At 44.6% G+C, this 14,131-nt stretch overlaps 1 protein-coding gene across 1 annotated transcript in view; it reads left to right on the forward strand.

Annotated features, from left to right (window-relative positions):
• The first annotated feature begins 4,377 nt into the window (after positions 1-4,377).
• Positions 4,378-14,131, forward strand: part of MEGF8 (multiple EGF like domains 8) — a 56,666-nt gene continuing 46,912 nt past the window's right edge. Inside the window, exons 1-9 of the mRNA XM_029284598.1 lie at positions 4,378-4,482; positions 5,354-5,517; positions 6,544-6,750; positions 8,442-8,622; positions 9,840-9,928; positions 11,017-11,233; positions 11,346-11,526; positions 12,881-13,026; positions 13,852-13,985. Coding sequence (XP_029140431.1) covers positions 5,389-5,517; positions 6,544-6,750; positions 8,442-8,622; positions 9,840-9,928; positions 11,017-11,233; positions 11,346-11,526; positions 12,881-13,026; positions 13,852-13,985 — 1,284 coding nt within the window. The 5' untranslated portion in view covers positions 4,378-4,482; positions 5,354-5,388. The remainder of the gene's footprint in view (positions 4,483-5,353; positions 5,518-6,543; positions 6,751-8,441; positions 8,623-9,839; positions 9,929-11,016; positions 11,234-11,345; positions 11,527-12,880; positions 13,027-13,851; positions 13,986-14,131) is intronic.

The raw sequence follows: 14,131 nt of genomic DNA on the forward strand, positions 1-14,131 counted from the left end.
ACTTGTGGACTTCAACTCCCAGAATTCCTCAGCCAGCTTTGCTTTGCTGGCTGAGGAATTCTGGGAGTTGAAGTCCACAAGTCTTAAAGTTGCCAAGGTTGAGGACCCTGCTTTCATACAATGCTTTCCAACTTGGCCACTTTAAGACATGTGGACTTCAATTCCCAGGATTCTCTAGTCAGCCATGTTTGGCTAGCTAGACAATTCTGGGGATTGAAGTCCACCTATCTTAAAGTTCACTAGCAGGCTGGCTGGAGAATTCTGGGAATTGAAGTCCATATATCTCAAAATGCCCACGCTTGAGAAATTCTGCTTTAACAGCAACTTTATTTATGGTACTGCAGAGAAGGGATCATGTTGATTTTCATGTTTCTGCAGAGCTTATGAAACCAATATCCTTGGGTTCTTTTTCTGTCAGTAACCACGGGAAAATTAGTATCTCAACAATGTTCCTCTTTTTTTTTTTCCCAGAACTCTGCACAGTAAATTTTTTCCACTAATGTCCATTCTGTGGTGCCTCTACTGGGGTATATAGATTACACTCATGCTATGATTAAAAGGTTTCCCCCAGTCAGCCACAAAATACCACTATTCAGAGCAGTGGTGGGATTCAGCCGGTTCGCCCCACTTCAGCAGAACCGGTAGCTAATTTTTTGTTGCCCAAGCCCAGAATGGACTTCTGGAAGCGGCATCCACACAGTTGTTGACCTATTTGAAATCCACCACTGATTCAGAGGTGTCTGATTCCAGCTTTGCAAAATCCCACCTGATTACTGTAGCATTAATTGGTAAGAACAGGCAATTCTCTCATCGGTAGCTGAGCTTTAGTTTTAAGTAGCTCAGTTACCCTATAATCACTGGTGAAACCTTTACAATTTTGCAGCGTGGTCTAGAAAAAAATAGCAGAATGCCAAACACATCAGCAGATCACGTTCACACGGCTTAGTGGCAGAAGCTCCGAGCATCTTTAACAAGGAACCTAAATCTTAGCTGGGATTCTGCATTTGGAAAAAAATTCTTTACACGTTTCTCCTTCATCTCCCATAATTTGAGTTCTTTCCAAATGAACCTTTTAAATGATGAAGATGTTTCCCTGACCAATTTTTTTAAAAAAATATTTATTTTTTAATCTGCCTTTATTTTGTTTTATAAGTAACTCGAGGCAGCACACATACCTAATATGGTTAGTCACGATCTCCACAGCTGGGACCAAAATTTCCATTACTACGCTAGACCGTTAAGTGAGTTTTGTACCATTTTACGACCTTTCGCCACAGTTGTTAAGTGAATCACTGCAATTAAGTTAGTAATGCATTTTTAAGTGAATCTCATTGTCTTTGCTTATCACAAAGTCACAAAAGGGGATCACGTGACCCTGGGACGCCGCAACCATCATAAATACATGCCCGGTTGTCAAGCTCCTGAATTTTGATCATGTGACCATGGGGATGTTGCAACGGTCGTAAGTATGAAAAGCAGTCATAAGTCACTTTTTTCAGCGCCATTGTAACTTCGAATGGCCACTAAACAAACGATTGTAAGTCAAGGACTACCTTTATCCTTCCCCCTATTTGAATTGATTCCAATTGTTATCAAGCTTTTAGTCCTGCACTGAATGTTGGAATAGCCCACCTCAAAGGATTGTTGTTGTGGGGAAGAACAGAATAAAGAAGTATTAGATATATTTGCTGTGTTACTTATAAAAAATAAAGGGATAAAAATAAAAATAGGCAGAGAACACATTGGAGCAGAACTAAACACATTTAAAAAGGGGAAAGCCTTGGCTTCAGCTCTTTTTTTTACCTTCACCTGAAAGAGCTGGTAATAACTGGTCCTTTGGAAAGCTGCTGCTATCCAACACAAAGAGACAACTTTATCCCCTGGTCAACGCATTATTTGAGTTGGCAAAAGAAAATGCAATGTTTTTTTTCCCCCATGGGTGAGAAACGTAAAAGAGGAAGATAGAAATAACCAACTGGACAATAAAAATTGTACACATTAGCTGGCTGGGGAATTCTGGGAGTTGAAGTCCATCCGTCTTCAAGTTGCCAAGCTTGAGAAACCCGGCTATGTAAATAAAGCCTATGATGATCCAGGGGTAGGCAACCTTGGCTCTTTTATGAGTCGTGGACTTCAACTCCCAGAATTCCTGAGCCAGCCATGCTGAGGGGAAAGGGAGAGGTTTCCAAGCTGAGCCATGCTGGCTCAGGAATTCTGGGAGTTGAAGTCCACGAGTCATAAAAGAGCCAAGGTTGCCTACCCCTATCCGTTCCTCCTCCTCCTCGAACGCTCTAGCCCTACCATCTCTATGGCTTCCTTTGCCATAGAGATTGGGTGACCTCCGTGCTTCACTCGCAACCGCTCTGCGCCCTCGTCTCGATGCCCCCCTGGGTCCCGGACTGGCCTCTACATGGGCCGCGGGGGCCGCGGAGCCGCGGGCAGCTGCGGAGGTGGGTCGAGCGGTGGGTGGGGGCCCCCCTTTAGCCCCCTCCCCCCATTAGTCCCCATTGCGAGCCGGGATTATGAACGGGGAGCCGGGCCCGCGGTCCTCCGGGTGGGCTCTTTCTCCGCACAGCCGTCGCGCTTCCCTGGAGATGCGGGTCTGGCTGCATGGCTTGCTGGGGCTCCCTTGCTGGTCCCTGCTTTCCCTTCGGTCCGTCTGATCCTGCCTGGATCCCCTGAAGATGTATGGGTTTCCCCCCCTCCCCGGCCTCAATGGAGGGTCCCCCTTCTTGGGGTCCAGAGTGCAGAATAGAATAGAATAACAAGAGTTGGAAGGGACCTTGTAGGTCATCTAGTCCAGTCCCCCTTCCCCCCCCCCCGGAGTTGTGCCTTTGCTGGTTTCTTCCTGCCTTTGGGTTAATGTTGGTTTTGTTCTCCCCCACCCCATATATTTGACTCTGAGATGCATAGCCTGCCTTTATTTCAAAAGCTTGAGGCAGCCCAAATAATGCTTCCTTCTCCCCCCCCAACAACACCCCTGCAAGGTAGGCTGGGCTGAGAATGAAAGAGGGAGGGACGGGCTCAAAGTCAACCAGGGGAGGATTCGCACTCAGTTCTGATCCAGCCCCTGTGCCACCCTGACCTTCGATCCAAGAGAGAGAATTGCATTTAAATCATTGGAAGGACATGCACGAAGGCAGGAGAAGTACAGACTTTCCAGGACTCTGTTGAAACTGACACGTGTGGCTTTTTTTTTTTAAAGATGGGGTCTGTCTAGCAGGCACCCCTGAAAACAGCAGCATGGGAGCAGGTTGTAATTAAAAGGCTATTAAAATGTCTTCGTTTTCATGTTACGTTTCGTTGTCAACCGGGGTCCATTGAGAGCTGGTGTTACCATTGCAGAATTGTCTTTAAATTCTTTGGTGTAAATGGGCTGGGAAAAGAATGAATAATTTTGTTTAATTAACAGGGTTGGTTTTTTTTTTTTTTTTAAATGGTACATTTGCTCATTTCTCATTCTTATGGCTTTCCTTTTCCTCAGTGCAGCTGTATTAGGAAAATAAATGCCTTGTCCGTTTTATGTTAATTTCTTTCCTAATTGCTACCTAGCAAAATTTTAGAACACCGACAGTGGTAAAAAGGAAAAGAACCAAAACTCAAAATGGAAAATAAATATCTTGTACATTTAGTCTTCTCAACTATTCTAGAATTGAGTGGTATCTAAAGAGAATAGATTGGCAGATCTAATAGCAAGGCATATATGAAAACAGGCTGAGTGACTTTGAGCCAGTCCTTCTCTATCCCAGGCTAACCCACCTCACAGGGTTTTTGTGGGGAAAAAGAGAAGTGGGAAGGACTATTATGTATTTTCACCATGTTGAGTTACTTTTAAAGTAATGAATGCAGGAGAAAAAAATAATACTTTAACACATCTGCTTATCCGAGGTCTTGAGAAGGCCACAAAAGGTGGCTTTTATTATAATGAACCATAATAATAATATTTATCTGGTATAGGAATGCAGGGTTTACATATAGAATAGAGCTGGAAGGGACATTGGAGGTCTTCTAGTCCAGCCCCCCTGCTTAAGCTGGAGAACCTATGCCATCTCAGACAAGTGACTGTCCAGCCTCTTCTTAAAAATCTCCAGTGATGGAGCGTCCATGATTTCTGGAAGCAAGCTGTTCCACTGGTTGATTGTCCTCACTGTCAGGAAGTTTCTCCTTAATTCTAGGTTGCTTCTTTCTTTGAGTAACTTTTCTGTATTTCTTCCTCAACAATGGCTGGACGCCATTCGTTATAGGTTATATTAACTGAGCCTCCTCTTTGATTACAGGGAGATCCAAAGTTCATCATGGACCTCCTAAAGCCCAATTGCTTAAAGCTGCTGGTTCTGCTGCCCCTCGCCCTGTGCGGGATCCATCAAACCGATGCTGGGGACTGTAAAGGACGCCGTGAGGTGCTGCACAGCGCTTCTGGCTATGTGACGGATGGACCTGGCAACTACTCCGTCAATGGCAACTGTGAATGGCTGGTGGAGGGTGAGCATTTGAAGAAATATGGTGGGCCATGATGGCTTAGAGGTGAAGGCTCCAAACCAAGGCATTTCATTCTCTAGGACAGGGGTCCCCAACCCCCGGTCCATGGACCAGTATTGGGCCGTGGCATGCCAGCAACTGGTCCACACAAACAAGCAAAGCCCCATCTGTGGGATGCAGGCAGCACACAAAACCACGCACCCTCCGGTCCGTGGAAAAACCTCTCTCCACGGAAGCGGTCCCTGGTGCCCAAAAGGTTGGGGACCTCTGCTATAGGAAATATCTGTCAAAGTCTCTTGACCTAAATGTGAAATCCAGTTCGGGAATTTGGGGAGTCCACACATCTTAAAGTTATCAATGTTGAGAAAGACTGAATTAGAAACACTGCTCTAATTCCTCACCGATTGAGTTTGGGAGCCTGTATGTGTGAGGAAAACCCATTTCGGGAGGAATAGGAATGTGTTAACAAGATAGAAATATAGAAGGAACGAGTGCTGGTTGGGACTTTGAAGTTCTTGCGTTCCAGTATACTTATTAAAACTGCTATGGCAATGCCAATGATACGTTGCTTTTTATTAAGACAATAAGCGCTTTCTTGAGGATAGTAAAAATAGATGGGTTGTCTATTGACTTACAATAGTTTTAGTGACCGAGCATTGAAAAAAGTGATTTATGACCCTGGGGGATGCTGCAACGGTCCTAAGTGTGAAAAATGGTCATAAAAGTCATTTTTCTCAGTGGTGTTGTGACTTCGGTCACTAAATGAACAGTTGTAAGTTGTAAATGAACAGTTGTAGTTAGCTTTCTTAAGATGGACGGCACTGCACGCTGTTGATCTTGGGATCTGACTGCTAAGCTTTTCTGTATGTTCCAGCTCCTAGCAGCAGCTACCGCATCCTTTTGACCTTCATGTTTATGGACACGGAATGCACGTATGACTACCTCTTCGTTTACGACGGAGATTCTCCCAGCAGCCCTTTGCTGGCCAGCCTCAGTGGCAGCACCTTGCCTCCTATTATTGAGGCCACCTCGGGCAAGGTACGGTAGCCCCATGGCGGGATATTTTTTTTCTTCAAGGTTCAGTAAATTGCATCTTCCATGCTTGGAAATGAACGGCTCTGTTCTACATTTAGGTTAGTAAAGTTCTACATTTAGGCAAGAAAAACCAAATGTACAGGTATAGTATAGGGGGTACCTTGCTCAATAGTAGTAACTGTGAGAGGGATCTCGGAGTCCTAGTGGACAATCATTTGAATATGAGCCAGCCGTGTGCTGCAGCTGCCAAAAAAGCCAACACAGTGCTAGGCTGCATTAACAGAGGGATAGAATCAAGATCACCTGAAGTGTTAATACCACTTTACAAGGCCTTAGTAAGGCCACACTTGGAATACTGCATCCAGTTTTGGTCACCACGATGTAAAAAAGATGCTGAGACTCTAGAAAGAGTGCAGAGAAGAGCAACAAAGATGATTAGGGGACTGGAGGCTAAAACATATAAGGAACGGTTGCTGGAATTGGGTATGTCTAGTTTAACGAAGAGAAGGACGAGGGGGGACATGATAGCAGTGTTCCAGTATCTCAGGGGCTGCCACAAAGAAGAGGGAGTCAAGCTATTCTCCAAAGCGCCTGAAGGCAGGACAAGAAGCAACGGGTGGAAACTAACCAAAGAGAGAAGCAACCTAGAACTAAGGAGAAACTTCCTGACAGAACAATTAACCAGTGGAACAACCTGCCTCCAGACGCGGTGAATGCACCAACACTGGAAGTTTTTAAGAAGAAACTGGACAGCCATTTGTCCGAAATGGTATAGGGTTTCCTGCCTGAGCAAGGGGTTGGACTAGATGACCTCCAAGGTTCCTTCCAACTTTATTATTATTATTATTATTATTATTATTATTATTATTATTATTATTATTATTACTACTACTACTACTACTACTACTACTACTACTACTACTACTACTACTACTATTACTATTATTACTATTATTACTATTATTACTATTCTTTTCCCCATGTACAGTAGTGGCCAAAATTCAGTACGCATCCCTTCCTCCTTTGTAGATGCTGTTACACCTCTTCAGTGATGCCAATTACAACCTGCTGGGCTTCAATGCCACTTACTCTGTCTCGCTGTGTCCCATGGGCTGCTCTGGACATGGCGTCTGTGATAACGACGGGCGTTGTGCTTGTTTCCAAGGCTGGGGTGGCAAAGACTGCTCGGTGCCCGACTGCGTCACGTATTGCCAGAATCATGGCGCTTGTAACCAGGTAAGAGATGGTGCCTTTGTGCCTCCATCGGTCGTTTATATTTATTCTGTGGCACGTTCGCATCCCATTTCGATAAAAACACAAAAGGGCAAAAATATAAAATATGAGGTGTGAATTCTACAATGTTATAAACATATAATCTAGGTGACAGATTATATGTTTACATAAAATCCAGGATTTCTTTCATTTCTGAAAATCTTACTGGTTTATTGAGTACATGACATGCTTCGGGCGAAGGAAAACTTAACTCCAAAATCTGAAGACATCTAACCAAAGCATATAACAACGACATCCCCAGCCAAACCTCCCAGATGTCCACGTAGTTCACGTAAACACCTTCTCGTTGTTTTGAGAACCGTCTGTTCTCTTCTTCACACCAGTTAGAATGTCCTTGGAAAGTTATTATACATCCTTTCTCAGCAAACATCTGCAGAATGGGAAAGGTTTCATTTCTCTTAACTCAGGGGTCTTCAAACTTGGCCCTTTTATGACTTGTGGACTTCAATTCCCAGAATTCCTCAGCCAGCCTCCATTTTGTTTGTTAGAGTTAAGACGGGTCTTCAAATTTGGCCCTTTTATGACTTGTGGACTTCAACTCCCAGAATTCCTCAGCCAGCCTCCATTTTATTTGTTAAGAGTTAAGACGGGTCTTCAAACTTGGCCCTTTTATGACTTGTGGACTTCAACTCCCAGAATTCCTCAGCCAGCTTCCATTTTGTTTGTTAAGAGTTAAGACGGGTCTTCAAACTTGGCCCTTTTATGACTTGTGGAGTTCAACTCCCAGAATTCCTCAGCCAGCCTCCATTTTGTTTCTTAGAGTTAAGACAGAGGTCTTCAAACTTGGCCCTTTTATGACTTGTGGAGTTCAACTCCCAGAATTCCTCAGCCAGCCTCCATTTTGTTTGTTAGAGTTAAGACGGGTCTTCAAACTTGGCCCTTTTATGACTCGTGGACTTCAACTCCCAGAATTCCTGAGCCAGCATGGCTCAGCATAGAAACCTCTCCCTTTCCCCTCAGTGTGGCTGGCTCAGGAATTCTGGGAGTTGAAGTCCACAAGTCATAAGAGGGCCAAGTTTGAAGACCCCTGCTCTAACTATCCCATTCAAAGCCCCATCTCCCCCCCCCCTTCCTCACTCTAATGACAAAGATGAAAACAAAAAGGTACGTAGCTGCCAAGTTGTCACTCTTTTTTTTTTTAAAATAAATTTTATTGAAAACAAAAATTAAAAAACATTGAACATGATAAATCAGATTTGACATACATCTCAATTCACTATTCACCATTAATTACTAGTGAGAAAACCCTATACAATAACATCACTCTAATCACAATCTTAACTTATCTCATTACAATAACTTCCATATTTTCCCCCCCACCATCTGTAAAATTTCATCCTGTTTTTTAAGTGTTTTCGTTAACCTATCTAATTCTGCGCAGTACATAATTTTGTGAATTACGCTTTCTTTACTAGGTATAGCCACAGCTTTCCAATTTTGAGCGAATATAATTCTTGCCGCTGTAACCACATGAGTAAATAGATACATATCTTCTTTACTAACATTATTTTCAAAAATTCCTAACAACAATGTCTCAGGTTTATACTGAATATTTTGCATACCCATTTCTGTTGTCATTCTGTTGTCACTCTTGACACTACGCCTGTAACGTTTCCTTCTCCTTCCTCCCGTAGGAGTCCCGGCACTGCCAGTGTGAACTGGGCTTTGTGGGCCAGGCCTGTGATTTAGCTCTCAGCGACAACCAAGGAGCTGGGAAATGGTACAACGTCAGCATCCGAGATTCCACTTTCTGGCCCCGCACAGCGGCCGCTGGTGCTTTCCTGCCTTCTACTGGGGGACTCTACATTTTTGGAGGTCAGCCATCCCTTCTTATGTCTTTTTGCCTCCGATATCAGGTAATCCTCGGTTTACGACCACCGTAGAGCCCCCCAAATATATGTTTCTGAGCAAGGCAGTTGAGTGAGTTTTGCTTCGTTTTACGACCTTCCTGGCCATAGCTGTTAAGTGAATCACTGCAGCTGTTAAATTAGTTCGGGGGAAGGCAACCTTGGCTCTTTTGTGACTCGTGGACTTCAACTCCCAGAATTCCTGAGCCAGCATGAGGGAAACTTTGGCCCCCTCATGACTCGTGGACTTCAACTCCCAGAATTCCTGAGCCAGCATGAGGGAAACTTTGGCCCCCTCATGACTCGTGGACTTCAACTCCCAGAATTCCTGAGCCAGCATGGCTCAGCTTGGAAACCTCTCCCTTTCCCCTCAGCACGGCTGGCTCAGGAATTCTGGGAGTTGAAGTCCACGAGTCATAAAAGAGCCAAGGTTGCCTACCCGTGAATTAGTTACATGGTTGTTAATGGAATCTGGCTTCCCTTACGGACTTTACTTGTCAGAAGGTCACAAACCCTGATTATATGATCCCGGGACGCTGTTATAAATACATGCCAGTTGCCAAGCATCTGGATTTTGATCACGTGACTGTGGAGATACTGCAAATGGTCTTAAGTGTGAAAAACGGATGTAAGTCGTTTTCTTCAGTGTCATTGTGACTTTGAAGAGCCATTAAATGAACGGTTGTAAATCAAGGACTGCCTGTATTTGCTGCCTTGGTGTAGCACTTTTCCAGATTGGCTGAAGGCTGAAACTGGAAGGATTGAATGGTGCAATTCTGAATATTTCAGAATAATAGAATAGAATAGAATAATAGACTAGAATAGAATAGAATAGAATAGAATAGAATAGAATAGAATAGAATAATAGAATAGAATAATAGAATAGAATAGAATAGAATAGAATAGAATAGAATAGAATAGAATAGAATAGAATAGAATAGTTGGAAGGGACCCTGGAGGTTTTCTAGTCCAACCCCCTGCTCAGGCCGGAAACCCTATACCATTTCAGACAAATGGCTCTCCAGTCTCTTCTTAAAAACTTCCAGTGTTGGAGCATTCACAGCTTCTGGGGGCAGGTTGTTCCACTGCTTCTCTGAACTTGTCCTAACACAAATCTTATTCTTAGTTGAATGCTTTCCCTCCGGTTCCTAAATCTCATGACATTTCTGCTTTCTTTCCCTTTAGGCTTGGATTTAAACACTGCTCTGGGGGATCTTGTCTTCTATAACTTTACCACCAACACTTGGCATCAGAGAGTGCTTAGCCCTTCCCCAGTAAGTGCCTTGGATTTCCTCTCTTCCTGTGAAAACTACATTATGGACAAAAAGGAGAGGGCCCTGGTGATGTCTGAGATGCTTAGGCATCCATCCAAAACACTGTGTGTGAATTTCAAAACTTTGTGGCCCCAGGGTACCATGTATCTTCCTGATTCTACAGTACATAAAATGAACTTGAGGGGGAGGAGAACATACTTTTCCCACCCCGTTGTAGTGATGGTACCATTTTGGTCTAATGGTGAAGGTGTGAGTCTAGAAACCAGGAGCTTGTGAATTCTAGTCTCGCTTTAGGCATAAAAGCCAGCTGGATGACTTTGGGCCAATCACCAGGAGCCTGTGAGTTCTTGCCCTGCTTTAAACATGAAAACCGACTGGGTGAGTTTGGACCCATCACCAGGAGACCGTGAGTTCTAGTCCTGCCTCAGGCATGAACGCCAGTTGGATGATTTTGAGTCAATGAGCAGGATCCTGTGAGTTCTAGTCCCACTTTAGGCATGAAAGCTGTCTGCCTGACTTTAGACCAATCACCAGGATACTGTGAGTTCTAGTCCTGCCTTAAATACAAAAGCCTGTTGGCTGTCTGGGTGACTTTAGACCAGGGGTAGGCCACCTTGGCTCTTTTATGACTTGTGGACTTCAACTCCTAGAATTCCTGAGCCAGCCATGCTGAGGGAAAAGGGAGAGGTTTCCAAGCTGAGAAATGCTGGCTCAGGAATTCTGGGAATTGAAGTCCACGAGTCATGAAGGGGGCAAAGATTCCCCCATGCTGGCTCAGGAATTCTGGGAGTTGAAGTCCACGAGTCATAAAAGTGCCAAGGTTGCCTACCCCTGCTTTAGACCAATCACCAGGATCCTGTGAGTTCTAGTCCTGTCTTAAACACAAAAGCCTGTTGGGTTGGCTTTGAACCAGCCTCTCCCTCACAACCCATCCCCACCTCACAGGGTTGTTGCCACAGGGAAAACAGGCGGAAGAAAGTATATTAAGCATGTTCGCTGCCTTGAGCTATCCTCAAAAATAATAAAGGCAGGATTAAAAAAACAAATAAAAATAAACAATGATCTCCTTTCCATCTTTTCATTTCCAGACTGCTCGACATTCCCACACAGCCGTGGCCTGGGAGGGCTCCCTAATTCTGTTTGGTGGGGAGCTGTCCACTGGGTTTCTAACCAACGATGTCTGGATGTATCTGCCCCAGGAGGGCTACTGGCAGGAGCTGGTGCCCCTGAATACCACCAAGGTTCCTCCTGGGCTGGCTGGCCACGCATCTGCGGTGATAGATGAATGGCTGTACGTATTTGGAGGTGAGCCGAAGGTCCACCTGTGTGGTTCAGGGGGTCTCTAGGTGTCCCTCTTCCAGGGGAAATGCCCCATCGTGGAGGATTGAGCCTCACGCCTCCTAATCCCTCCCTGCAGGACGCACCTCGGTGGATGTCTTCTCCTCCCACATGTACCGCTTCCATCTGAAACGATGGACCTGGGAGTTGGTGATTCCTTCAGGAGGAAAGGCGCCTGCAGCAGCCGGTCATTCCATGGTCTTCCACCCTGCTTCCCGTACTCTCTTGGTTTATGGTGGGCACCGGCCCTCCACCGCTCGGTAAGTGGACAACTGGTATTGTGGGGAAAAAGCAAAGGTACAGTGGGACGTGGGACGAGTACTGAGCAAACCGTGTGACTTACTACGGGACCCAGAAGAAGTAGCCAGAAGGAGTAGCGAATACTGAGCAAACCGTGTGACTTACTACGGGACCCAGGAGAAGTAGCCAGAAGGAGTAGCGAGTCATGTGGCAGCGGACGCCAGCAAGTTCTAGCTTGTGCGTCGAGTACTGGGAGAAAGATCAATCAGAATAGAGCTGGAAGGGACCTTGGAGATCATCTAGTCCAACCCCCTGCTCAAGCAGGAAACCCTATACAATTTTAGACGAGTGGCTGTCCAGTTTCTTCTTAAAAGTCTCCAGTGTTGAAGCACCCACAACTTCTGAAGGCAAGCTGTTCCATCAGTTAATTGTCCTCCCTGTTAGGAAGTTTCTCCTTAATTCCAGGTTGCTTCTCTCCTTGATCGGTTTCCGTCCGTTGTTTCTTGTCTTGCCTTTTGGTGCTTTTGAAAATACGTTGACCCCCTCCTCTTTGTAGCAGCCCTTCAAATACTGGAATGCTGCTATCATGTCCCCCCTAGTCCTTCTTTTCTCTAGTCTGGACATACCCAGTTCATGCAACCGTTCATATATTTTTGTCTTGCAGCCGTTCATATATTTTGGGCCTTTAATCCTCTTACTGGCTCTTCTCGGCACTTTTCCAAAGTCTCAACGTCTTTTTTAATGTGACCAAAATTGCAATCAGTTTTCCAGATGTGGCCTTACTAAGGTTGTATCAAGTGGTACTAATACTTCACGTGATTTTGATTCTCTGCCTCTGTTTAATACAACCAAGGATTGTATTAGCTTTTTAGACTGCTGCTGCCGCACACACAGCTGGCTCATGTTTAAGTGAATGTCTGCTACAACTCCAAGGTCCCTTCTCCCAGTTCCTGTTTTTGAGCCAGGTTTTGCCTAATCTGTACTTGTCCCTTTCTCAAGGGGAAAAGCAGCCTGGAACTAAGGAGAAACTTCCTAACAGTGAGCACAATTAACCGTTGGTACGAGTACAAATTAGGCAATAAGTATTGGAAGAATTTTTTTTGCTTCAAAACGCGTCAAGTACCAAATTTGAGGAGTTTTGAAGCAGTCGAGTACGGAGGTATGACCGTAGCACAGGGGTCTTCCAACTTGGCAACCTTAAGACTTGTGGACTTCAACTCCCAAAATTCCTCAGCCAGCCCTGGCTGGCTGAGGAATTCTGGGAGTTGAAGTCCACAAAGTCTTAAAGTTGCCAAGTTGGAAGACCTTTGCTGTAGCGGCACTTGGTAGAGGTTCTGAAAGGAAGGACCGACTCGGTTTCTCCCATCACTGCAGGTTCAGCGTCCGAGTGAACACTACCGACCTCTTCCACGTGGACTTGCGTTACTGGAGTACGTTGCGGGCCAAAGACTCACACCGGGGCCCTCGAGAAAGGGCCTTCCACTCTGCCACCATCATTGGCAATTACATGGTGGTTTATGGTGAGTGCTGCCATGCTAGTCAAACGCTCCGGGAAGTGGAGAAGTAAGAGTTCCTGAAATTGTTATTATTGGTCCTCGATTTACCTACAGAAAAAAGTGATGTAAGGATGTAGGTCTGTATACATAGGTTGTACACAGTACAGTCGTGGCCAAAATTGTGGAAACCTTTTGGGAAAAGTGTACAGTAGAAGTGCCACCTTTTGTTAAGTTTCCACCCATTTTCCTTCTAATTTCTTTATAACTGTAGCCTTGTTCACTTAATAATACTATTTTACATCGCTTTCTGGGCGACCAGTCAACTCTTTGCACCATGACTTTAATTTTATTACGTTTCACAAGCTCACTCAATGAAAGAACACAAAAAAAACCCAACCAACTTGATAGCGATCACATAACACACTGACAAATGCCCTCCTCTCAGCTTCAATACAGGACATCAATAACCGGATCCTACCGTGATCTGATTGGCTCATTGCCAAAACAAGATGACACCTGATTGGCTCTTTAAACACTCATCCTCACTGGCTACAATCAGATGAAGGAAAGCTACCTGAGATCAACCTAAGCAAGTTGTGCTTCCTTTTTCTGGTTATTTGGCTATAACCTTTCATAGAATACAGTACAGATAATTGAACAAACTATGTTGCATTACGTTCTTGATTAAATTATCTTTCCATTGATACATGATTTTATGGTACTACTCCAAAAACAAAGTGGTGTTATTAGCCATCAAACCTGTACAAAGAAGAAAATTTGCAAAGGTTAATGATGTTTTCGGGTTGAGTTTCTCCTGCCCTCCTTATGCTTCCTCTGCTTTGCTTCCAGGGGGCAACGTTCACATCCATTACCACGAGGAAAAATGTTACGAGGATGAAATCTTCTTTTATCACTTGGGGTGCCATCAGTGGGTCTCTAGTCACGAACTGGCACCTCTCATCACTCAAGGTAAGGGGGGGAGTGTCCTGGTCCCCACATGTTTAGCTGACAAAACGTGGTGCGATCTGTGGCAGAAGAGTTTCTGTAATTTATTTATTGAATAATTAAATACATCGACCCATCCAGAGTCATTTCCCGAGATGCGAGGCTACGGAAATCGAATAAACAA

Source organism: Protobothrops mucrosquamatus, unplaced genomic scaffold (genome assembly GCF_001527695.2).
Source record: "Protobothrops mucrosquamatus isolate PMUCROS unplaced genomic scaffold, P.Mucros_1.0 scaffold756, whole genome shotgun sequence".
Taxonomy (NCBI): Eukaryota; Metazoa; Chordata; class Lepidosauria; order Squamata; family Viperidae; genus Protobothrops; species Protobothrops mucrosquamatus.